Below are 27,138 nucleotides of genomic sequence, written 5' to 3'. Positions count from 1 at the left end.
TGGCAAAAGTGTGTAGAGTGTGACGGAGACAATCTAAAAAAACTTCTTAAAAAGATTTCACCTCTGCAACTTTTTTTAATAGCAAAATTAGAGTTACTATTTGAACCACCCTCGTATTTATGTTCTTTAAGAGAAAGGTGATTTAGGTTACTCTGCCGGAACGTGATAGTCGTTCCAAACATTTTTGAAAATTAATTTTTCTAGGTTAACTCCGTTTACTTCGACTCTAATCGACAAACTGTCCGATATGAAAAATCCCTGCGTCTCGATCTTAGGCGTAGTTCCAAATTTTAGAGGAAACATAACCTTTCATCAAACAGTGAATATATGAATAATTTAAATATTGGCTTTCTTGATGTATTAAATGGCATCAGTTGCATACTTAATGACGATATTTTATTTTATTTATCAATTTATCAGATAGATTTAGATCTCAAGAATATTTTTTTCTATATAGCGAGGGTGCATTGATGTTATAACCACTTCGAGAATCTGGAATATTCTTCTAACTCATTAAGAATACTTTTAGATGGCTGCTTAGTCATATTATAAATAAAATCAACTTAGAAAGAAAAGAAGAATAACCTAACTAGCTTCGTTGCATCGCATTAACCCCTCCTTACAAATAATTCCATCTCGTGGCGGCTGCATTGGATAAATCGATTTCTTTTTCATGAGCTAATCGATTCCAGCAAATTTTGTTGTAGCAAAACAACAAGTCCACTTCATCTCACTACCAATCATGACCTCAGTAAGGCAGGATATATTATCGAGCTCAAAGGATTTGCATTTAGTCTTTAGAGATGACATGTCGTTGTTACGTAAGCATTTTCTGATTAAAGTATTGAAGAGCAAAGCGCTCTGAAGACTGAAAATGAGCTGTAGATGAAATTCCAGAACAAATTGAATATAACTCTGTAGAGATCAATTAAAATATTCAAAATCATCACCATTTTGAAAAAAATAACTTAAATCTTAACTTATAATGCTTATTTAACTATGTTTCATATACGGAACCTGTTTTTGTGAATGAATCTTGATAATTATCTCAAATTACGTAGTCATTACCCACCCCTTTCGAAATTCTCTTCCCAAAGAACGATCCATTCCAGAAACAGCATCTTACTACCCCCCGTATCATTCGTTTAGGACGTCAGTCTTCTTCGCTGTCCTCTTTTCTTTTTACTTACATAGTTTTTTTATTATTTGGGGAATCGTTTTGGCATGTCAACCATGATATTTTTGTACATAATTCTGCATCTCATTGTTCTGCTTCTATACGTAAATGCTTCCCAAAGGAAGCAATTTTTCTAGCTTTCTTTATCGTGCAATCAAAGGTGTTAGCACTCCTTCGAAATATCTAAAACATTGATGAAATTGGCAGGGAATTTGCAGAGTAGATGGTCTGCTGTCTCTATGGCTCGTTCGCAGCAGCTGCAGTTGTCATATAGTCTGAAAGTGGTATTTTAAGGAACAGTATCCTGTCAGAAGACCAGCCACGGGTTTCTGGGCATATCGAGAAATTCCTCAGACTTTTTAGCTGATAAGGTTATGATAAGGTTAAGTCTGGAGTGTTTCTCCAATCAATCTCTGATTCTTTAACCAATATATATCTTCAAACTAGCTTCCAATTATCTTTGTATAGATATAGATATATAGAGAAGCATTTGGAGTTTTCAGAAGATTTTTGTTAATCCATGATTAGTACTTCGAATGGGATGTCTGTGTCTATCATGATACACATTTAGTCTATTGATTTGTCACTGTTTTATAGCTCTATCAATTATGAAATCTTCAAGTTACGTGTCAAGTTACCTGACTCTTATTTTTTTCTTTAAACTAGGCTGTGGTTACAGTTAAATGCAAGAGGTTAGGTAGGTAGAGGAAATCATAGCCATGGAAAGTGTCAGAAAAATTTTAATGGTGCAAGAATATTAGAAGAAGTTATGTTTCCAATTCAACAAGTAATTGAAATGACACTAATAGATTAACGTAAATAAATAGAACATGATAACACGCATGATTTCTTCAAGTTTAATGTTAAAAAGTAGATAGATCAAGTTTCAAATTATTTTTTATTGAGGTAACCAAACAATAAAGGACTTAAGAATTAACAGCATTTTATAATATTCGACATATTCTATACTGTAAGCTGCTATTCATCACTCATGGTTTCAAACTTTAAAGTATACAAAGAAGTAGAGAGGAATAAAATAGACAAAGCTGAGGCGGATGAAAGCTGCTGTGGTGTTTATCAAGTAGTACTCTATAAACTAAACACCCCACAAAAATTATCGCATCACTCAGTATTTTTTAAATATTTCAAATGTGTTGCCTGTTTTCCGAATTTTATTATTATTACGGATCAAAACACCAATACATATGCCTTTTGCAACATTTATTTTATTTAGTTTAATCTACGGAGGACAATATAGAAAATATCAAAAAAATTGTACAAAACATCTATACAAAAAAATGAACGGTGCTTAAACTAAAACCAGCCAATGAAATTCTAATAGCGTGTGTTGCCGCCCCTCGCTCTAATTACAGCTTCCATTCGTCTTGGAAGGCTTCTAAACAGGTTCTGGACGTATCATTGCGGCATGTTTTCCAGTAATTTCAAACAAACATTTTGAAGATCATCTAGTGTTCTTATTGGTACCGGATGTTGCTGAATATGCCATCCTAGATGGTCCCAGACATGCTCTACTGGGTTAAGGTCCGGGCTACGTACATGTCAATTCTTCTAAGTACTACCGAACCACTCTAGTAGCGTGTGGACGAGCATTATCCTGCATTAGCACAGATTTGTCACCGATATGAGGCATGTAGGGCACTACATGGAGTTCTAGGATATTGGTTATGTACCTATCAGCATTTAGTCTTCCATCAGTCACTGATACTAACTCCGTGTGACCCTCGAAAGAAATTCCTCCCCAATACCATGATATAGCCACCACCAAAGCTTTCAGTTTGGCAATAATTAACCTGATCTTGCCGTGCCGTTCACCACGTCGCCTATATAGTGGTACAAGCCTATCTGATGAATACAGACAAAATCTTGATTTATCCGTGAATAAAATATTGGACCAATCTTGAATATTCCAATTTACGTATTCTCGAGCAAATTCCAATCTTGCTACTCGATGTTCTCTGGTAAGACGTGGACCTCTAGCTGGCACTTTGGCTCGTATACCTGCTTCTCTCAGCCTATTCCGAACTGTTTGTAGGCTTATTCGGACATTACGAACAGCAAACAGATCTGTTTGCAGCCTTCGAGCGGTGGTAAGCCTAATTCTTAACGCCGTTAACCTCAAATAACGATAATCGACTACCGAAGTTACCCTTCCGCGGAATTGTCCGGATCTTCTGGTTAGCTGTCCTGTTTCTTGGTAGCTCTGGACATGGTGCTTTGTTGAACTCCAATTACCCCGGCGACGTATCTTTGACTGCGGCCATCTTGTATGAGCACGATGAATCTAGCGGCTTCTTCATTCGTCACATGTCTTGTTAAACGTTGAGGCACATTCATAATTAACAAAATAAATTTAAATTTTCAATATACAATAACACAATTTGCTTAGAAAGTTCTCGTTCTCAATGCATTCTCCAAGGCAGCATTTTTGCTTCCAGAAAAATTTGTAAGAAATTATAATATTTTTTTGGACATGATTAGAAACCAGAAATATCTATAAAGTTGATACATATACAGATTGTCCCAAAAAACTAGAATTAAGTATATTTTATGGACAAGAATTATGTTTAAAAATATATTTAAATAATTTTTAAACTATTTTAAGTACCGCACTGCTGATCTCGCCGGATATTTTCAGCTGAATCTGAAATTTGGAGCAAATCTTTTTGATCGATACTTGTACTACTTATGTTTCCAGTTCGACATTCTACTAAAGCCATATGTTGAGTCTAAGTGTATTATAGTGGATTTTCTTCGCAAAATCTCAAATCTCAATTACGAAAGAACACATAAGCAAGAGACGAGAAAACAGAGTTTCAAGTTATACCACAAAATAAAGAAAAATCAGGTCGACATCAAAAGAGTCTTTATCAGAGATCCTCAATAGCTAATACTGAAAAACGAGATTGGAAATAACAAGGTTTTCGTACAATAGGAATATACATGCAATATAAACGTAACGATGGTTATTTCATAGATTTTTTTTACCCACAGGCAGCTAATTACTTTTAAATATTCAATTAAGAACTGGTTGGTTTTATAATAAAACAAGTCGAAAAACAGAAAGTGTTGTAAATAATTAATCAGATCTCTAGGTTAGAATTTCTGGAACCGTTGGCGATATTCATACTGAATACACTATTCACACCACTACTACACCAACAATTACACTGTCTGACGCGCGTTCCGATAACCAAGTTATCGTCTTCAGAGACCGATTGTAAACTAAAATCTAATAACTTGACTTACCTGTTTTATACTAAATTTTCCCACTAATAAACCTTCTCCCGCGAAAATTAATTTCAGCGGGAATATTCATGTTCATTTTTTGACTAATAAACTACAAAGTGGGCTGTAAGAAATTTGCCCTTTGTCCCTATTTAAGCTATTCTTACATCTAGCAATTTCAATGCTATCAAATGCATCTAACAATTTATTATTAGATATACTTCTCAACAATTTAACATTATTAATATTTATGTCATAATTGTGACTGGCAGCGTGATTGGCAATACCTGATTTTCCAGTCCGCCCATATTTCAAGTGCCCTTTTAACCGGATAACAACTGATCTCTTAGTCTGCCCAATATACTTTCCGTCACAATCGACACAGCTTATTTCATATATACTAAGAGATTGGTTATTTTTCCCGCTGGAATTAATTTTCGCGGGAGAAGGTTTATGGGTGGGAGAATTCAGTCTAAAACAGGTAAGTCAAGTTATTAGATTTCAGTTTACTCTCAGTCTCTGAAGACGATAACTTGGCTATCGAAACGCGCGTCAGACAATGTAATTGTGAGTGTTAATGTAGTGGTAGTGTTAATAGTGTATTCACTATCAGATATCAAAAAACTTTTGATACGTTGTATGAGAGCACGAACAGTAAATGAGGCTTCACAAGGTAGCCAATATAACACAAATACTGATGTTCTAGCTTTGATGCAACTAAGTACAAGAGCTGAATTGAAATTTCTGGAACCGTTGGTGATATTTACACTGCCACAACTCCAAAAAGATAACTTTCTATTACTCTATATTAACAATTAGATTAGATGAGATAGGACGTGAAGGCCGTGAATTGATCTCGCTAAACTTTTAATCTATTGTGTACCTATAGCTTACCTTCTCTTCTGGGTTAAAAAGCGTGTCTGTAAGTACCGTAGTCTTTGTCGATGAACAGTCATGGAAAAAGCGCTCGGCTTTTTTCTTTGATTCCTTAAAAAAATGACAAGAGCTGGCAAGATTTTCATTGAAATTCATCAGGTAGTACTTCTTCGGATAATGTAGAATCAGAAAGGAATATTCTCAATTGTTCCACACCTGGGATATTACTCCATGTTTATGGGAAGCCTGGAGATGGTTGTGATCCTATAAAAACAGTTATTTCTTCTTTCTTCGTCAGGTAATCAGCTTGTTTATTGCTGTGCACTATATTGTGGCTGGGTATTCACATCAGAGTGATTGTGTCGTTTGCTCCCAGTAAGTTCAGAAACTGCGTACATTCCTGTACTAGCTTCGACTCAATTTTATCAAAGTCGATGCTTGGAGGGCTGCTCTGCTATCTTTAGAATAGAGATATTTGTATGCTCGTATGTTTTAGAAAATAAAAGATTTTAAGATTATTGGGACAAATATTCTTGCCCATATTTTTTCATCTTCCAGTTTCAAGTCTCGTCGAAACGCAATTGCTTCATTAGGTCATTACTGTCGATTTGTTATCGTAACTTCATAGATTTTGATGAAATATAATTTTGAAGACATAGCGTAGGCATATGATACTTTTTTAGAATGATTAGATGATTAGAAGTTAGGTTGCCGGCCTTCATATTTCGTTTCTTATATGCTGTTATCGCCCACTTCATTACTTCACTTTCTTTAAAGCCAAGTAACAGGTCTAGTAATGCTGCCATGGACCATGATCGTGATGCGTCTGTTATTGCAAGGAAAGTCACCCTTTTATGCTTATATAGGGTTGCCTTTCCGATTTTGAATATTTTTCTGGACCTTATGAAAACTGTGTATGTTGTGATAAGTCGCAAAATAGTTTTATACATGCTGTTTCAGGTTCCAATCTTCTACAGGATTTTCATAGAAAATGTCATGCGTTATGATTTACTGCTCGTGGGAGCTGGTTTAAGATCACCCAGATATTATATATCTGATATAATAATTTCATTATTTCATTTGATCAATATAGGAATCAAAATGTAGAAAATAATCAATAATGAATATTAAATGTTTTGAGAGTACACACCAGATCATTCTGTGATTTTGAAATTTGAAATTTACAGTTCCTGAAGATATAGAAACAGTTTACATAAAGTTTCATTATTGCCATATTTTTTTTTATATACACTTTTTGCCATTTCAACTAATAATCCAGAAACTATACAATCAGCTAAATTTGAAATTTATGTAGGTGAATTATCATTATTCAATGCTTGAGAAAGTTTTCAATAAATTTAACTTTGACAATGATTGATATCAGAATAGTAGTAAACAATTCCTTCCGTTAGCTTCGGTACATTATTGAAATTAAACCACGTTTATATCACTTCTCAAATTACTTCAGTATAATATTAGGTAACTCTAGATCAGTGATCGCCAAACAGTCGATAACGAGCCACCGGTGACTCGCGGGGTAATTTCGGGTAGCTCTCGGTGACGCTAAGCAGGTTGGCAACACTGAGTGTCTGGGAGCGCTGCAGCCGATTAGTCATGTGTAGCCAGAATGAGGTTATGTCTGTGCCGTATGAGTTTAATTCACGTGTACACGTTTAAGCTCTTTCCTTGTTTGTTTTTACTATGACTAGTTCAAGCAAAAAGCCGGAAACCTATCAGTAATTAACTTTTTTATACTTTTTTACAAGTTATATATAAATCTCTGTGTTTACTTTGTACTGTGAGTGTCTGTTGGAAATTTTAAGCATTATTTCAAGACAGTCCACAGTGGAATTGAAAAAGATTATCCGCTGAATTCAGCTCTGAGAAGAGAGAGAGTGATGCACTTGAAATCTCAGCTAAATGCATAACAATAAAATTTTTTAAGACACTAGACAAGATCAAGGCAGCTACCGAGACATCTTTCAACATAGGAAACCGTACGAAGATGGTGAGTTGATGAAATCTGCATTTTTAGAAGCTGCAGATACAATATTTGATAATTTCAAAAACAAAGATCATGTCTGCTATTAAATCTGTTCAGCTTTCTGCTAATACAGTGATGCGAAGAGCTGCAGCTATGAGATCTGACTTAGTTCCACAGTTTAAAACTGATTTTGATCGTTGTAATTATTTTTCCTTACAACTTGACGAATCAACTGATACAGTTGATGCAGCTCAGTTGGCTATTTTTTTTACGAATGATATTTGAAGATTTTGAAGCAGAAGAAGAGTAGATAAAGGTTGTGCCACTTACTGGGCATACAACTGGAAATGACATACTTTTAGCATTTAAAAAGCTCAGTGAATCTAAGAAAATTCCTGTGAAGAAGTTGGTGGCCCTAGCTACGGATGAAGCTCCTGCAATGGTAGGCGTGGAGAAAGGATTTATTGCCTTGTGTCGTAAAGACGGTGACATACCAAAATTTTTGTCTTACCATTGCATCATACACCAGCAGTCACTGTGTGGAAAGTTCTTAAGTATGAAAAATGTCATGAAAACAGTTTTCAAAATAGTAAACATGCACTTCAAAGACGACTGCTCAAAAAACTAATTGAAGAATTAGAATGCCAGTATGGTGATTTGTTGCTACATACAGAAGTTCATTGACTTATTAGAGGAAGAGTTATGCAACGTTGCTACCTGTACTGGTGAAATTCTTGAAATTCCCACATACGAGTAGCTGCAAGATTTTTCCTTTCTTACTGATATAACTGAAAACTTGAATGGCTTAAACTTGCAACTTCAAGGCAAAAATAAGAACATCGATGGAATGATTTCAGATGTAACATCATTTTCCAAAAAGCTCGAGCTGTGGGAAAAGAATATAACCCAGTTTCAACACAAGCACGTTCCTAGTCTGAAGCAGATCGTTGACACAAACAAAATCCCCACAACACTCCAGCAATAATCAAGAATACGTAGAAATTCTTTCAGACTTAAAACAACAATTTGATCAACGATTCCAAGATTTTAAAAGCATATTGATTGTAGCACAGTTCGTCAACTCCTCCTTTGTAGGGGATTGATGCAGAAGATTTTTCAGCTTGTGTGGAGATGAAGCTGCCGTTGAAATAAAAGTTATTTTTTTTTTCAGAATGAACTGTATCTAAAATCCCTCTCTACCACACAAAATGTCTGGTCTCTAGTCTCCAAAGAAAAGAATCCAATTGTGGTTCAAGTTCCATTGAGATTGAAGGCTATGTTGAGTTCTACATACTTGTGTGAAGCATCTTTTTCAAGTATGAAATTCACAAAAAAACAAATATAGAAACATACTAACTGATGAACATTTGGACAACGGCATCAGAATGGTGGCTACAACATACTCTTCAAACTTCAAGAAAATACTTGATGGCCAAACAGAGTTCCACTCCTCTCATTGAAATATTCGTTTGTAATAAACTGGTTTAAATTCCATTTTGTGTACTTTCTTTGGCCCAATATTCCTAGAGTAGCTCACTAAAAGGTTTTTAAATGCTGCACTAACTCAAAAGTTTTGCGACCACTGCTCTAGATAAAAGGTTGCAAGAAGAAATATGTGCATTTCACTCAATTTCGGAAAGATTTTTGAAAATTAAAAGAAAGAAGAGAAATTCAAGTATTGTTGACATATATCTGAAGAAAAGGAAGATATGTATTCCAATCACGATACTAAAATGATAAGGGGAGACGAAAATGCAAAAGTTGGAAAAGAAAATACCAGGGACAAAAACGCAAAAAGAATAAATGACAACTGTGCATTGTTAAATCTAAAAATAGGGAACCAATGTATTGATCGAAATTGAAAATTATCTGATTGTTATCATTTTTAGTATAAATTAAATACAACCAAGTGGACCAAGAAAATACCTGCTTGATTCATCACGATTTAAATCGCTAAACGTTTAGAATATAATCAAGAATAAATAATAAGCACGGACAAGGCTAAGAGGTAGAAAGAACATGAGGTAATAAATGCAAACAAAATATTTATGAAGGTAACGATATATATTTTGAGATACAAGAAAACCAAGTCGTTTTAGGAAAATCAATCCATTTAAGTTCAAAGTTACCACAATCTTCATCAATGCACTTTTGTCAGAATTTGAGAGCTGTATGTTATCTTAAGGAATTCTCTTAGAAAAGGAATGAATAGCTTGGTTCATCCCATCCTCGTTTCCCAAACGATTGTTACTCGCTCTGCTTTTTGAAAAGCGTTGATCGAGTGTTGAATTTTTCATATATAAAATTAAATTTACCATTGAGGATCTAACACCAAGTGTAGCTTCATCATTTTATAAGTGTATCTTAAATCTCCCTCGATCATATGTATGACTTACACCATGTTTCCCTAGTAAATGAAAAACGGCGTCTCCCAGCACCTACCTTACAAAAAGAAAATGCAGTTCGTATGAAACAATAAACAAGAGGAAATGTAGGGATGTTATTATTCATCTCAATTAAAATTTGAAGCATGGAATTGTTAGATTCGTTCCAACCCATCAAAAAAACCGTCCTTGGTACGGTGACGATTTGGCGCAGAGATTATGTGTTCCGACCGGGCAGCCAGGCATTTACCGTTATACGAACGATTCTGTTTTGCGTTGCAATCGACTTAGGTATCGTTTGTAAACAGGTTCAGGGAAGGGCTTTGTTGATAGTACTGTGCAGAAAATATCTATAAACGCTTCCGATAACCGTTCCAAGTACGGTCCCGACTAGCAGGCTGGAACAAACCTGTTATATTTTTTTTTAGTTTTTGGATACTTTCCGTTTTAGTTCTTGAAAAACCATTGAACTAATTAAGTTTCTAATTCGTTTCAGGTTTACAGAGTGTGGTGGCTCCGTAACGGTGAAAGACTACTCAGTAATACTACTGCAGGAATTATAGTTAGTAATCAGACCTTAGTTTTGCAGGTAAGTAATTACGTATTCGATTTTAATGATTTTAATACTATCGTTTATAGTATATCCTGTCATCAGCGTACAATAATTACGTCGTTGTCGAGTGTTGTTAGATATAATTTCATAAAACAAGAGTCAAAATTGAATTTTGACATATACTTTGGTTATATGGCATTTTTATAGATATATATAATCGATCTAATACAGTCTTCAATGAAAATAAATGAAATTGTTTCTTTCTTTCTATAATTTGGTAGCTCTTTTTCTGCTGATATTTAATATATATATATATATATATATATATATATATATATATATATATATATATATATATATATATATATATATATATATATATATATATCTATAATTATATCCTTCAACTATGACTATTTATTATAAACTAACTAAGACCGCTAAACAAACTCCTTTATATACCCAAAACGCATTTTTCAAACATTCTTGAAAGTAAACGAATAAATAAAAAGACCTGGAAATTAGTTCTAAAAAGAAATATAAAACTTCCCGTTGCTCATAAAAAAGCGTTAAAGGCACCGTCGCTTTCACCAAATTCTAGAGTTCCATTATAACCGAGTCCACGGACATAACGGTTTCTGGGCTACCAGTTTGAAGGAAGGCAGGTCGGAATACTTGGATTTATGGAGTAACCACCTTGGCCTTCTGATCTTGCCTCCCTTGATTTATTTCTATGAGAAAATTTGAAAATTTAATGTCGAAAATACGTTGTGAAGTCTGAGCATCTTGTAAATTATTATGCCATACTTTATCTCTCCAACTATCTTTCACCAAACTAAATATTTAGCCAAGTAATCGTTTGTGTTTGATGAGTAGGGCAGCCGTCATTTTGAAATAAATGAATCTTAGAGGGAGTAAGTCAATGAATCTTTGTAGAATTTAAAAGTATGCTGATTTAACGTTCCTCCAATGAAAAACAAGAATCCCAGATTGTATAACAAAGCAGACTAAATATTAAGTTTTCTGTAGTACTGCTTGCTTGCTTTAATTACGTAATGGGGATTGTCTTCGCTCCATTATGGATAATTTTGGAAAGACGGCATATCGATCGTCTTGATTCGTCACCATCTACTGTGACAAATTTTGATTTGTACAGGTTAGATTCTGTTTAAATGTAGTTCGTTATGACAAACGTTTCGATTTTTGAGTGACATTTTGGAAGCTGGATCTATTGAATTTTAAGCAACCAAATTTCCTAAATCAGTGTCATCATATGATTTCGTATCATTTTTCTTATAATGAATGCTTTTTGTTGCAATAAATTGCGGAAAATTGAGGAAACGCCAAGTAGTACTTTTGTTCATTGCAGTATTTGTAAATTGCCAACATATTTTTCAAACTAAAATTATCTTCTTAGATATATTTCCTCATCCTGGCTCATCGACCTCCGTCTTCCAATCAAGAGATTTAGCAATTAATTTCCTAGCCAGTCTATCGTCTATCATTCGAGTTAATGCTAATACCATTGTTTCTTAAGCTGCAATACCCATTCCTTAATGATATCATTTGATGTTTTCGCTTTCTTCTCAGTCTAATAATCTTTTCAGAGTTGTTTCTTTTCTCAAGTTTCTGGCCTTGTTTTTGATGTTTAGTTTAGTTTAGTTCTGATTGTTGTTTTCTGAATTCGTATCTTTGTTTCTTGTCTCAGGTATTTTTTTTTTGCAATACTACGTTCTGAAGACTTATTTGCTCTGGCTACTTGTCCTCTTACGTCGTCTTCTACGTCTCCATAACTAATTCTGTCAACTCTAATATACTTATGTAGGAAAATTATTCTTTAACTAATCAAGGCTGGATACATACAAAATTAACAAGAAACGGGGCTCAATTTTCATGAATAACTCAGTACAGAGGATCTGAAATGCGTCACTAAAACAAAATTTAAATGCTTTGAAGCCCCGTTAACCTCATGTATGTATTATTGATTTGATTCTAGATTTTGGTTTTCATGAAAATTTCAATTGACAGTTCCCAACTCTCGTTCAAAACTCTAGACAGTTCATCAGAATATTATCTTATGGTGGAGATTAAGATACAGGAAATACCAAACTCAATTACCATTCCACTAACTACGATAATAATAACCTGAAACAGAGTTCCAATATGATTAATTCATCTGAATTTATCCCTAAGAGATAACAAATACAATTTCTTATTGAATTCGATCTGAATAATGTCGGATGTGTTGTTTTACTGAAAACCTACAGCTTTGTTATTTCAAATCTCATATTTTAAACCGTTTTAAAATTAATGCGGCAGTATTTGCCAGGATTCTGCTGCTCTCACTCCAAATCCGTGCAATCGATGAACTTCCTCATTCTTTGTATAAAATTTAGCAGTATATCTTCTGGGGTCGCTTAATAAAAATAATTCTTCGAAAGTTCGTGCAGAGAAATGTACTTTACCGGAAGATATTTATGGGACACGAAATATTATAACATCAAACAAATTGTACATAAATAAAACATTGTTTTTAAAAAGTGTTTCTTGTTTTTAAATTACAATGAGTGAATAGAAACGATAATATTTAAAAGAAAAACATGGTAATTCTTGGAAGTAATAAATATTGATGTGAAACAGAACAGTAAAAAGCTAGAGAAACAGCAAAAAGGCATGGGACAAAATGATCGGAACATTTTTCAAGTATCCTTCTTACCTCTTCTTACTCTCGTTATTTCGTGGGCTGAGAACCAGAGGGTTCCAAGCGCCAAATTCAAAATTGTTCAGAAAATCGATATTAATGTTTCGCATTCTTAAAAATGTGTCAAACAAAGTAATTATTCAATTTTGAAAATATTAATTCTTTATTCGGTTATTTGTTGAGTTGCTTGTACTTATACATTTTCATATAGATTATTCAAAAAAGTTAAATAAATTAAAGTTTGAACCTTATGACAACTTAAATGTAGAGAATCAGAAGGTTTCAAGCGACTGTTTAATAATAATGAAGTTACTTTTTTAAGAAATATTTATGAAAATAAACACCTCAGTTAAGAGAAATGTAAATTTGCATAAGTACAATTCAAACATTATTTAATTAAATTCAAACAACACAGCTTAAAAAATTTTATGAAATAAAGAAAATGAAGTTATTTTTTTTTAAACTCTGAAATGAGGGCTTTCATATATGTTTTGGCTTCAAGTGGCATCCACTTATAAGCAAACTCGATTTCATCGATTTTTTGGCTAGTAAAACTCTTCGTTTTAAAATTTTTTACTTGCTCGATTTTAAAAGAAGCATCCAGGTTTTGTTCTTCAGGTGTAATTTTGTTACCTTTTCTAGTTTTCGTTTCTTTCTTCACATTCATTCTTATGAACTGTGAAGAATGGTTTTCTATTTTATAGTGGACCTCAAGTGGACTACCCTGCAAAAACTTTAATTGGCAGACTTTGTTGTATGGAACATTGCCATAATTTAAACAATCTGTATAATTTAAACAATCTGTACTTTTTTTGTAATCAAAAAAATGTTTGGGCCTCATGTTAATGATGCGAAATTTCTCGATACGTGAATGAATGTTGTCAACAACCTGTATACAGGAATGCCCGGGTAAAGAATATTTCATTGTAATTTGTTTAATGTGTTGATGCTTCTGTAAGAAATTGGCTACAGCTAAGGAAATTAAACTGTTCCTATTTTGAGCTGGTCACTCCAGGTTATTATTTCCGTTATGTTGGGATTGTTTGAAACAATTTTTTCAAGAATTTGCATCAATGCGCTTGCCAAGTCATTGCCTGATCTTCCACATGTAGTTTCTGGCCAAACAGCGCAATAACATTGCTTGTCATAGGAATTATATGCAGTTAAGTTATATACATTCATTTTTTGCTTGTAAAAGAGGACTGAAACCTCTGATTTTGGTACATTTATAACATTTTGTAAATCAAAACAGTCTTCAAAAGACCCTTCTTCTGAAGTACGTAACATATTATACCGAGTAAAAAAGGCACCAACAGGAACAAACTTTGAACTTAACACATAAACGATTACTTAGTTGTCGCTTGGAATCCTATGATTCATGATAATGACGTTGACTCTGGCTTGGAACTATCTTGAAAATTAAATATTGGCGCCATCTTTGAGAATGGGCTCAAAGTTTGTATAGCAAACGATGCAGGTTTCTATGGATCTTATTTTCATACAAAAAAACGTATTTTAAAATAAATGTCGCTTGGAACCCTCTGGTTCTCAACCCACGATTTATTGATATAAAATTTTTATATACACTTAGATTTATATTATGTTTAATATCGTCATAGTAGTTCTTTCTCGTCCATAACAGAAAATATTTTTATACTTCCAGTTATTGAATTTTTTTAAATTTCACAACACTATAAATTAGTAAATATAAGAACTTCTGTCAAAATATGTATCATTTAACAAATCTGCGGCTTTTTATAATATTATTTCCAAAACCAAGAAGTATCAATAAAGTACGAGGTGTTGATATTAAGTATCAAGACTAACGCTGCCACAGAAAAAAGCACGCATGCACTAAAGGCTAAATATTGTCAGCTGTTTAGCGTGAGGTCTACTCTTTCGAATGCAATGTCGTTTATTTTTGTTTTGTCCTTCATCTACAATTATCATTCATCAAATTCTACGTGTAGTCGGTACTTTTCTACGGCATGGAAGGTTGGGCTTTGGAGAACTATGAAATTAATGAATTGGAGGTTTTCGAAATGTGGATATTTTGCAGAATCTTTGAAGTTTAGTTGGACAGCTGAACTAAGAGAAGGAGAACTATTAAAAAGAGGAAAACGGAATACTTAGGGCATATAATTCGAAATATCAATTCCTGCAAATGCTAATTGAGGGCAATGTCGAAGGTCGGAGAGGGATTGGAAGAATGAAAATAATTTGGTTGCGAAATATTAGACAATAGAGAAATAATTGGTAATTTTATCGGAATTAATGAACTGTTTGATTTATCAGACAGGAGGCTCTGTACTTTTGCAATATGAGCTATCAGCTGCGATTCTGTAAAATAGTTCAACACAAATGCGTAGAGGTGCTTTTGATAACGTATTGAAATCTTCAAGTTTGGCCTTTGGAGAGTGCCATACAGTCCAGCCTGGAACTTATTATATTATTGTTTAGAAACCAACAGAGATTATTTTAAAAGATACATACAATGTATTGAATTCTTGTATTTAACTTTAAATGCAAAATTAACATATGCCTATTATGTATTTTGAAAAAATTATAGATTATTGTGAAGATCTTTAACAAAGGCAAACAATTCAATCCCCGTTAAATTTATAAGTCATTAGGGTAGAAAGTAACGTGATATATACGAGGATTGTCCTAGAAGTACCTGGCCCAACAAAGAAGATTTTGGAAAAAACATATTTATTTTACTTAAACTCCTTTTAGATCCATTCATCCCTTGCCCATCGATGTTCAATAAGTTCGATACTTTTTTTATAATAAGAATGATCGAGCTCCTCAAAATCAACTGCCGACATCACCAAAATTTGAAGCTATACGGTTCATTTAAAGCAAAAGTTAATCGAATTAAACCATTATTGACAATAATAATGCCAAAATTAATGTTGTTGCTTATTTTACCTGCTTATTCAGAAGCATTAATGTGTTGCCGTAAGAGATTTTGGAGTAAGCAAATCGTCCATTCGCCGTATTTTATGAAAACATGATATGCATTTCTATTCTTACAATTTCTGTCAAAATTTAAACCAACCGATTTTATTCAACGAGTAGAGTTTGCTGAATTTTTAATAATAAAATGCCAGATTTTTTAAGAAACTTAATTTAGTGCGACGAATCGAATTCACGAAAAATGGATTATTTAATAGACATAATTCCCATTATTGGAGTCAAAACACTCTAAAACTAAAAAACGTACATTTCAAGATCGGTGGCAGTTCAATGTCTTTTGTGCTATTAGAAATAATCAAATAATAACACTGCATTTTTACGATGGGAATTTGAATGGATAGGAAACAAAATCAATTAATTTATTCTCAATTAATAATGTAAAACACACTGTTTTTGTGTTTTTTAATGTTTTTTTGTTTTATTTATACGTGAAAGATATTTTAAAACATTTAAAACAAAATTATCTAGACCACTTGCCACCAGACGAATTAAAGAAACTTTTTTTTATTCATTTATTCAATCATCTTAAATACATTTTTAGAAGATCAATTTTTAGACAGGTGTTAAGCAAATAATGGTCCTTTTCGGTGGCCCCCTCGTTCTCCCAATATGACGCCTTTAGATTTTTTTATATGGGTTCACATAAAACAAGAGGTTTACTCACAAGCCTTGTCAACTAGAGAAGATTATGAGCTAAGAATTCGAAATTCCTTCAATTTCCCTTGTGAGATGGTGATAAGCCGTGCGACGAATGAAGGCGTACTGAAAAGGATTGAAAAATGCATTGAAGTTCAAGGAAGCAATTTTGGACATTACTTTAAAACATCAGACTTTTTTCCTTTGGCTTTTAATTTTCTAAAAAATTTTGTAACACATCTTATTATTGTCACAAATGATTTAATTCGATTAACTTTTGCTTAAAATGAATCGAAGAACTTCAAAGTGTTAAGTATTCTTTTAACACGATTTCGATCGTGGTCTATCTGGATAACTTACTGCAAAGAGAGCACATGTTCTTGTAACAAATTTTCCATATTTACCATGTATTAAAAGCAAATTTACATAATCTTTTTTATTTCTCAGTGCTTGTATCAACGGGTCAAAAAAAATTTGTAAGGATCTGCAGCGGTCAAATTTTTTACAAAAAAATTAATAACTCAAAAAGTATGCATTTTTCGAAAAAAATTTTTGAGACAAAAGTATTCTAAAATTTTACGTAGATTCCAAAAATGTATTAATATATACGGTGTTCTATTTAAAATAACAAAGTTACAGTCGACTTCCGATAGAAACATCTTTGAAAATATTTTAGTTAAAAAGATCGTATCTGAAAACTTCACTATAAGTGTTTTGCCATATACAGATAGTTCTAACTCGTCGTGGAACACCCTGTATATATTTTCTCACATAAAGTTATTACCTCCTCACTTATTTCGTAATACCAAAAAAGCTCCAGATGAGTAGCTTCATGAATAAACGTTGTTTATCCCAAAATACGAAAGAATACTTGTAAAATAAAGTAGTTATTCATCTTTAAATGTTGGTCTTAACAAAATTGTTCGTATTGAGTCCCGATTTATAAAGTTATATATCAAATTGCATACGGAAACTTTCCGTACTAGTCGAAACTTTGGTTAGATATTAGTTTATTCACTATCAGAAACTTTTCAGAACATTCAATTTGCATTTATATTATGTACTATTGTCGATAGATGATTTTAAAATGTACATTTCACGATATGTACATCCAAAAAGTGCAACAGACGAGTCCAACAAACGGCCGCGGCGTACACAATATTTTTTAGACGACGTATAAGATCCAAAACTTTTTCAATTACACTGAGGAAAAAAATTAGATAATAGAGAATTATAAACATTTTCTTTATTAAACAATATACTGATATTTTCAATGTCAATATTAATTTTTTCTTTCTCATCTTCATTGAATGCTATTCATTAATTTAGACAAAACTTCGGATAAAACAAATAATTTCAGAAAATTGAAAATTTAAGGTTATGCACAATCATCGAAATGAAACTGTCAACTGTCAACATTGAAGTGGCTAGAGTCACATTTAAGGAAGTTAAAGTTGTCTACTCCAGAGCGTCCCGAAAGTGTTTTGCAGTACAGAACTGTCACTTTCACTACATGGAGCACTCAAAACGCAACTTTCGATACGTAAATGAATACACAACGAACAACTTTCAAATGGCCTCGTATAAAAAGTATATTTCTTATGAATTATTTTTCGAAGCACCATATTCTTTCCAGTAATCAGGATGTATTCCCAAGATCGCAATATATTTTCTCGATATTGAAAGTCAATCGAACGCTAGCGAATAATAAAATGATATTAAACGCTTTCTATTCCTCGGAGACACAACGTGCCGGAAAATCCATTTATAATTTTATATATTTATACAAGAATTGTATAAAAAGTTGAAGAAATACAAGAAATTCAATTGAGAGTATAGGAAATAACTGATGCTAACTATAAAACATTTTCATTTTTCAATTAAGAAGCGTTTCACATTAAAAAGGGGAGAAATTTAGTTATGAATTAATATATAGAAAATATTGTTTTCAAACTCTCAAACAGCAACTTATTTTCAATCTCTCAAATCTGCTTATTAAAGTTAATTGAAATAGTATAAGCAAAGTATCAAGTAATGCTGTGCTAAGCTAGTTTGTAACTAACGCAATATACAATCAAATGCTTCAGTTACTGAATATTAGAATAAGGAACTATGATGGAGAGTGTGGATGGAAGTGCGAGGTTACGAGGACGTCAAGCCCAAGGTTTGAAAACAGACCAACAAAACTACTATAATATCAACATGTCTTAATAAAGACATCAAAACAGAATATCAATGAGGTATATAACGAGATCAGACACAGCAAAAACTTATTGAGATAGTAGAGAATAACTGGAAAGGCATCGGTAGGCAAGAAACGAACTAAAACAATGAGAACATCTAGAATAGAAGGATAGGAAGATAACTGTTTAGACGATACAAGAATTGCTCGCGCTGTTCGCTATAAATTTTACTCGAACGATAAAGAAAATCTGGTTGTTTATGGAGGCGAAGGAGGAACAGATAAATTTGCCCAAACTGGAGAATGGGAAAGAAGAGAAAATAAAGGAAGAAGTTTTTACTTATATTAACTTATAAAAAATAGCATTTGCTACGAGCAATGCGAACAAGATCAAGTCTATATCCTCATAATTGCCTACAGACGATTAAGGGGTTTATTTAGTGAATTTAACGTCAGCGAAGTACAAATTTCCAGTTTATGAAGACTTCAAAAAATTTAAATCAGCAGATAACAATATTAGTTCCAGTTAAAGAAGTGAATCAATTCACAATATGGCTTTAAAAATGGAAGAAGCTCAAAAACATGATATTTAAAATTAAACAACTCAGTGAGAAATATAAATAGAGATAAGAAACGTAATTTATGTTTTATAGTTTTGGAGATAGCCTTTGATCAAATGCTATAAGTAGATGTCAATCAAAATGAACTTTTTAGATTTGATTACACACATACATACAAAAACAGGTAACACTAAATAGAAGCTTGTAAAATAGTTTTTTGTAATATTAACTACCTAATGGGTTTTTTTCTCCGGTGGAAAGTCCATCCAAGAATGCTTGCTTTGAGGATTGTGTGGAAGAGTCCACTCAAACCTTTACGAAACTGCTAAATCAAAGTATTCTCGCCTCCGTATAATTATTTCCATTTTTTCTAATAAAAAACTATTCCTTCCTCGTATTTGTATGGAAATCCCATTTCTTTCAATAAATTATAATATGTTGATCTTTTAAAATCCGGCAAGTTCTTATCTTCGTCACCTACTCCTACCATTTTGAAAGAAAAAATTGTGCACAATTCTTCTTAATGCGTTCCTATCAAAATCATAAATTGAATTGTTAATTTTTTTTCTTGATGGATACTTTTTCGCGTCGAACGATTAGCTCTGTACTCACAAACGATTCGGTAGACACTTGATGAAGATACTACAAAAATATTTGCCGTTTAGTCTTCTTCTTCTTCTTATTTTAAGACTATGTCTTGTGTTTTCTTGTGTTGTGCCTAAGTTGTGACTCCGAGGACCAGCTCTCATACCAGCGCTTTGGTGGTCTTCCAGGCGGTCTACTTGTATTGGGTCTCTCTTCCTTTGCGATTTTCGTCAGTGGATCGTCGTCCATTCTATTGACATGATCTCTCCATGCTCTTCTTCTAGTTCTGGCCCATCTCACTATATCCGGAACGTCACACATTCTTCTAATTTCATTGCTCCTTATTCTGTCTCTTAGTGTTTTCCCTGTGATTGAGCGTAATGTCTTCATCTCGGGTCGTTCTAAGAATCCACTTAGTAGTTGCAGTCTCCGCTCCGTATAGACAATAACTTCATCAGCTGTATACGTGTCAGACATGTTTGAAAAACAATCTCATTTGTGGTATATAATGGTTCACACTCTTCTCAGACTACCTTCTTACTATTGCATAATTAACCGTATAGTGTTAATATGGGCAAACGTAAAATCAGAATTACGAAAATCTGATCAGTCTCCAGAGCTTGTTGTAGAACTTGCAAAGAAAGTTCTAGAAACAGACCGCCAAGAACTTTGGAAAAACTGTGTTATCAAAGAAGAAGATACAACCCTTCGTAATTCAATCAAATGATGACTCTAATTCTATTTTTTATAAAGATACTTTGCTATTGAAATGTTCTTTTTTCTTTTATTTTATTAGGAAAAGAAGTTTTTTATAATCTGCAATTGATATTGGAAGAGCTACACCTACAATCTATTATAGGTTATGATTCCGTTTTGGAAAGGATTCACGTTTTGGTTATTCAAAACAACTGAAAACTTGAAAGCAATTGTGAGAACAGAATGTCTTCACGTATTCGCTAAAAACGTTAAAAATTGTGTACAAATACTCCAATGAAAATTCTGTGGAAACTTTAATGTCAACAATTACAATAAATGATCCCCTTTGTAGTTAATATTAGTCTAAATATTGTTTTAATGAATCAAATGCTCTTTTTAACTGTTACTTCAATCTCAGCCGAACACAGTTTTGCATCCTCCTGTTAATTAATTTCTTTCTCTAGGCTCCAAAACTGCCAACAAATTTCTCAATAAGGTACTAAAGACTTCTCTTAAAATAGAACGAAAAGTTTTTGCTGAACTTCTAATTAAATTTAACCAGCCCAGCCGTGACGTTTCCATTTAGTTTCATCGTTTTCTTTCACTCGATCAAAAAAAGCAATTGCACTTTTCGTGATAAAAAGAGGTAATTTTAAAAAGCTTCATTCTAATTCTGTTTTTTCTTTGTCAACGCTACTGCAAAAATCCAGCGTGACACTTCAAAAAATTCTTTATGATGTTTAATTTATAACTTGTAATGGGTCCATTCATTTTCTTTTAATTCTAATTGCGCGAATCTGCTCTGTTAATATGAGTTATAACTCAAAACACTACTGACAATAACTAATTTTCCAGAAAAATATAATTAATGATGTAATATGATCTTATCTAGCTCTTACAAAAACATTTACAGAAGTATTTTATGAAAGTAATAGTACAACTTTTTTATTTTATTTTGTTAAGAAAGCTTGTACCCTCGTCTCACCTATCAATGAAACTACCTATTTTACAAACAAATATTCAGCTATCAGAATGAAACTCCAATCGTATGATGTACCTCTTAACGTCAAAACCCACTGGCAGCACGCCACGCCACGCTATGCGACCTCGATTCACGTGGTACATTTGTAATACGCCACGTGACGACACGCTCATTTTATTCTATAATTTTTGACAGAAAAATTTACAGCAGCTTTTTGCACGTTATGGAGAGCACGTCGAATGATCTACAGTTTTTAGAAAAATGTACTGATGCGGCTGTGGTTTTGCACAGAAAGAGAGAAAAAGATTTCGGTTCCATAAAACCAACAAAAAACATGATATTTTTCATGATTAAGAACCAAAGATATAATTGAAAAGGAAAAGACAACATTTAGAAAATGTAGTGGTTCAAGAGAACGTCTGATGGATTTTTAAATCTCTTCCAATCGCTTCCCATTTTCCATGGCTCATTTCCTGATCTCTATATTGTTTATTATATAAGAAATCATAGAGGGCATTTACACGTCTTGACACGCGTCTGTTGCGTCTAGGAATTTTGAATCGTCCCAAGTAGGATGGCGTGGCGCGGCGTGACCTGGCGTGCTGCTAGTTGGCTTCGGTCTTTAGTCTCTCATTAACGTATAACTACAGAAAACTTCCCTCATTTTCAGCTAACTAACCAAACTTCTTGAACAAATTAGTCAAAATAACCACGCAGGAAGTGGACTTGCTTAAACTCATATTTAAGCTCAATATTTCCTCGACCATGTCTTGTGATTAATTTTCATCAATCAAACAATTTTGTTAAAGAATCTAACACAAGGCTGAGTCTTATAAAATTTAACTGCATTAATTGCATCATCTTCTTCTTCTTGTCAAAATTTCTATCATTTTATAATAAAAAAGATATTTTGAAAGTTATGAAAATGAATACTATAAGATTCTTGTCCGCTACGAGAAGAAACAGCATATATCCAGAATTTCCGCCACTTATTGACTGGCTTAGTAGCTTCCTTAAAAATCAATTCATTCAGATCACATCTCAAAAAGGTTGAAGGTCAACGCTGGTGTTCCCCGGAGATACATCCCAAGCTACTGTTTTCTGTGACTCAGGATTTGGTCTTGCCTGGACATATAATGCTACCATACCCGCAAATTTGCTTCTTGGGTGTTGAGATTGGTTAGCAGTATGTCCTGGCATAGTTACTGGGTCGAATTAGCAAAAGCAGATTCAAAATAACTAGGAGCCCTCTTTAATTTTCCTCTATCTTTGGAGTAATGCTTGCATATTTGGAGCTCGCTTCGCAAGCATACCCAGAGTTGACCAGAAACTTACATAGATTAGAGCATAGAAGAAAAGTCGCTGATCTGACTCTATTTCGCCGATACTACCACAGCAAATACTTTTCCGAGATGCCCAACATAATCCCAACTAGAGCAGGATCTGCACAATCTACGCCGAGTTTGCCTGCAGACGCTCATAGCCTCAATTTATCGGTACTCCTTTCTTTGGAGAAGTACAAGCCTTTAGGAACCAGCTATCGTCAATAATTTTACGCACATTTAAAGTGATCTTAAGCATCTAAATCACAGCCTTACTTATAACTTGAAGCTCCGATAGATCTGTATAAACACTGCAAGGAATTGATGGCCAACTCTTGAATCTTGTTCACAATTTTTTTCCAAAAATACGTTTCTCAAGCATTTACAATAAATCTGCTCAAATTTCTTTTCAAGGGTGTTACCAGATCTAGTTCGGGCCGTTACTGTTGCGAAGCTACAAATAAGGAAGGATCGTCGAGGAGCCCAGTCTTCCATCTCAAAATAAAATTTGAACCTGTATGTGGAGAGGGAACAAGAAAAATTTTGGGCGCCGCCAAAGATGAACCACTGAAGGTAGAATGTAAGGTAAGTGTTTCACTGTTCTAATTAAGTATCCATCAATTTTGAATTATTTGGGTATAAATAATAACACCATTCAACTCTCAAAGTTACTCAAACCAAATCTGATGTGCAATTTATTGGTAGCACCTCGAAAATTAACACAAAAATATCATCAATGTCATTTTCTGTTAAATTCTGTGAGCAGTCGTCACCTTTGATTAATTCTCCAGACTTATTTTGCTATATATAAATGCGGTAACACCTAAAAGTCAAAAAAAGACTACTACAGCTTTAATTAATTAATAAGTGCTGTATTGAATATTTCAACCTAGATATTCGCAACCAGGTTCAATATTGTATACCACACATCTGCTGAATATACTGATCGGTTGGTTTTATAGACAATATTCAGTAATGCTTTTTGGTAAACTAGTGATATGGCGTGAATCTGCGAATCATATAAGCGATTGATATTTTTGCTTGACCAATATCAAAGACTTTTCGACAAAATAAAAATCGCGAAGGTATCTTCTGTAACAAAAACATCCTTCAATCGGAAGAAGTTCCTGTGCCTTTTCCATTTTATAGTGTTAAAGAAAGATCAAGCAACTCTGAAAACGAAGATATTGAAACAGAATTTACAGCTCTTGTCAGTCTTCAAGCACCAAATTCGATCAACCAATTGGAGATTGATTTGCCCAAAAAGTTGATAAAGTGTTCAGGTTTCAGGACTAAAACATTGGAATATACTCAAGACGGGACTTGAAATTACCGTATACCGTAAAAGTCATAGTTCATATGTTGATTTTTTTTTGTAAGAAGATATTGAAGGCTTGATGTTAAAACTGGCTTAAAGAATGGGGAGTCTTCATCACTGACTTAAGCTTATGGATCTCATTTGAAAGAAACATACAACATCATGAAACTAATGTTAGAAACAGCTAAGACAGAAATAAAAATTTTATTAGAGCAATATGGCCGCCAAAAACTGTTTACGTTCCTGGGCAAAAAATGTGAAAAATGAACCTTTAGTTAACCTCGAAAAATTAATATTACTACCTTTACACATGGGATAAGGGCGAATCAAAAATTTGGAAAAAGCCATGGACAAACGTGGAATTGGTTTCAAGTTTTTAAAATAAAAATATTATTCTTTGTGACGCTAAAATAATGGAAGATGTATTCATTGGACCAGACGTCGAAAAACTAATTACGGATCCCGCATTCATTACCACCTTAAATAAAAAAATGGCGTGTGTCAAAGTTACTAAAAACTGTGTCCTTGAAAATACACTTTTTGTATTCCCAGCTAAGTTTTTTTCGAAAATTATGTGTGCTGTAAGTGACAAGACTGGAGAGCGATTTCAGGAGACATGTGAAACTGTCTAAGAAAACAGTTTTCTTAATATATAATAATATAATGAAACTAGAATTTCATAAATACTCAAGATTTTCAAAAAAACAAATTTATTTCTCATCAAAATGTGACGTGACTCAATTCTTTTTTACCTTTCTTATTTATTTTTTACATAAAAATTACGAAGCACATAATCTCATCCACGAGAAAAATTTAATATTTTTTTTGTTGCCTAGAGTAATTAATTGAATGTAAATATATATAATATAGTTTTTCACAAATAATCGTATAAATTATTTTGATTTAAACGAACTCATGTTAATTAAAAACTTTTTCTACTCGCGTCGTCAAATAAATACCTAATTAATAAAATTAAATCGAATTGTTGCAACACACTTATAACCACAAAATCCAGCCAAATAGTTCCAGTCAGCCATTAAAATTCCATTTAGTTTCAATTCAAAATGGAATTTGTGCAATTCAAACACTTTTATCGGAAGTACTTTGGTCCCTTTACACAGAGCCGGTCGAAGCCAATTATGAAACAAACAAATAAAATTACAAGGAAAGTTTTCATGTTATTTGTCCATATATTTATGATATGAATACGTTATTTTCTTATACATCAGACGATTCAGTCGTTGAAATTGATTTTGCTTGGGGTAGTATCGTAATTTCTTGTTTATACTAATCCCTTATCGAAATCTTTGAAGCTATAACTCCAATAAATTTAATCTACGTATACCAATATACTTATAACCGGTCCTTTCGTACATGTGTATCCGTCTATCAGTTAAACTCAATTATTTCGAATTATGTTTCACCGTCGAAATAACTGGAATCAGACAAATTATTATACAAAGTATATAAAGCTAGATTTCATTTCGTAATAATTATTGCAAGTGAGAACATCAGGCAACATTGCAATGAAATATATCTCTCTTGAGCTGCTAATCACTAGAAAAGAAAAAAATCTACTTTTCTATTTTCTAAGACGTGGATCAGGCATTTGACAAAGTTTGGCATCAAATATAAACTGAATAAACTGTCCTAGACTAAAGAACGAGCCATCAGATTAAAGCAAGAAGATGCTTATTCAGACTCAACGCGGGTGTACCACGAGGTAGTGTTCTTGGGCCGGTCCTTTACATCTTATACACCAGTGACACCCCTCAATTAGAAAACCACACGCCACGTTTGCAGACGACACAGCTATTTTGACCGTAGGCGATTTCCACGAAGAAACAGCAATCAAAATCGGTACATGAAAATTTCACAAATAAAAACGATCAATATGTACCAGTACGAATGGACGATGAACAAGTACCATATGCTAATACAGCAAAATATCTGCTGGAAACCTCACATAAAATAGAAACAAGAAAATGTATTGGTTGCTGGGAAGACAATCCACTCTTTCAATTTATAAGAAACTACTTGTGTATGTAGAAATTCTGAAACCGGTATGGACCTATGGGATTTAGCTACGGAGATGTGCTAACGAAAGCAACACCTAAATAATCCAAATATTCCAAAATAAAGTGCTAAGGAGCATCGTTGATGCAACCTGCTACTACCAAATAGCTATTTTCACCGGGACCTGGAGGCATTTAGGCAGAATCTACCATGGATTAACAATAGGCTATAAATTAAGGTCTCTCATTGGTTGTTGCTGATCGCTGGTACGTTTTGTACAAACATTGCTACTCGCGGGTAGATTTTGTACACTATGCGCACCAAGAGGAGGTAGGATTTTCCTTGACGTTGCTAATCAGCGGTATGTTTCATCTACACACGTATCTTGTTTTGTATTTTACAAGGCTGGATAAAGCTAAAACAAAATATAGAAGTACGTGCGGTATTACATTTGAACTACGCAATCGAGCTGGTGCTTCAAAAACAGTTAAGCCGACGTCCATATCCAGAAGGAAACCAGGTGTAACTAGACGCAGTGAGCGTCGACCAGCAACTAGTGAAAAAACACACTCGAAAAAGAAAAAGAAATCTCGCTTTTAATGTAAATAAAAATGTACCAAATTTTCTATCAGTAAGCTCATGAATGAACGTTCACATGTTTAGATAAAACATGCCGCTGATTAGCAACGTCAAGGCAAATCCTACCTCCTATTGGCAATAGTATTCCCAGGGCGACAAAATCTACCCGCGATTAGCAACAACCACTGAGAGACCTTAACTTATAGCCTATTGCTAATCAATGGTAGATTCTGCCTAAATGCGACCTGGAGGTAGACACGGTGAGGAAGGTATACACTAAATTCGCGGAGTCACGAACAGCGGCTCTTGAAATATGTGAAAATCGAGGGAAAAAACTGAAGAGGACGAAGCCTTTTGAGTTA

General features: G+C 33.5%; 1 protein-coding gene across 1 annotated transcript in view; it reads left to right on the top strand.

Annotated features, from left to right (window-relative positions):
• Window positions 1–27,138, top strand: part of LOC130445025 (hemicentin-2-like) — a 517,421-nt gene that overhangs the window by 426,707 nt on the left and 63,576 nt on the right. Inside the window, exons 8-9 of the mRNA XM_056780490.1 lie at window positions 10,164–10,256; window positions 23,278–23,448. Of these exons, the coding sequence (XP_056636468.1) occupies window positions 10,164–10,256; window positions 23,278–23,448 (264 nt within the window). The remainder of the gene's footprint in view (window positions 1–10,163; window positions 10,257–23,277; window positions 23,449–27,138) is intronic.

Source organism: Diorhabda sublineata, chromosome 6, assembly GCF_026230105.1.
Source record: "Diorhabda sublineata isolate icDioSubl1.1 chromosome 6, icDioSubl1.1, whole genome shotgun sequence".
Taxonomy (NCBI): Eukaryota; Metazoa; Arthropoda; class Insecta; order Coleoptera; family Chrysomelidae; genus Diorhabda; species Diorhabda sublineata.
This window is presented reverse-complemented; position numbering and strand designations above follow the sequence as displayed.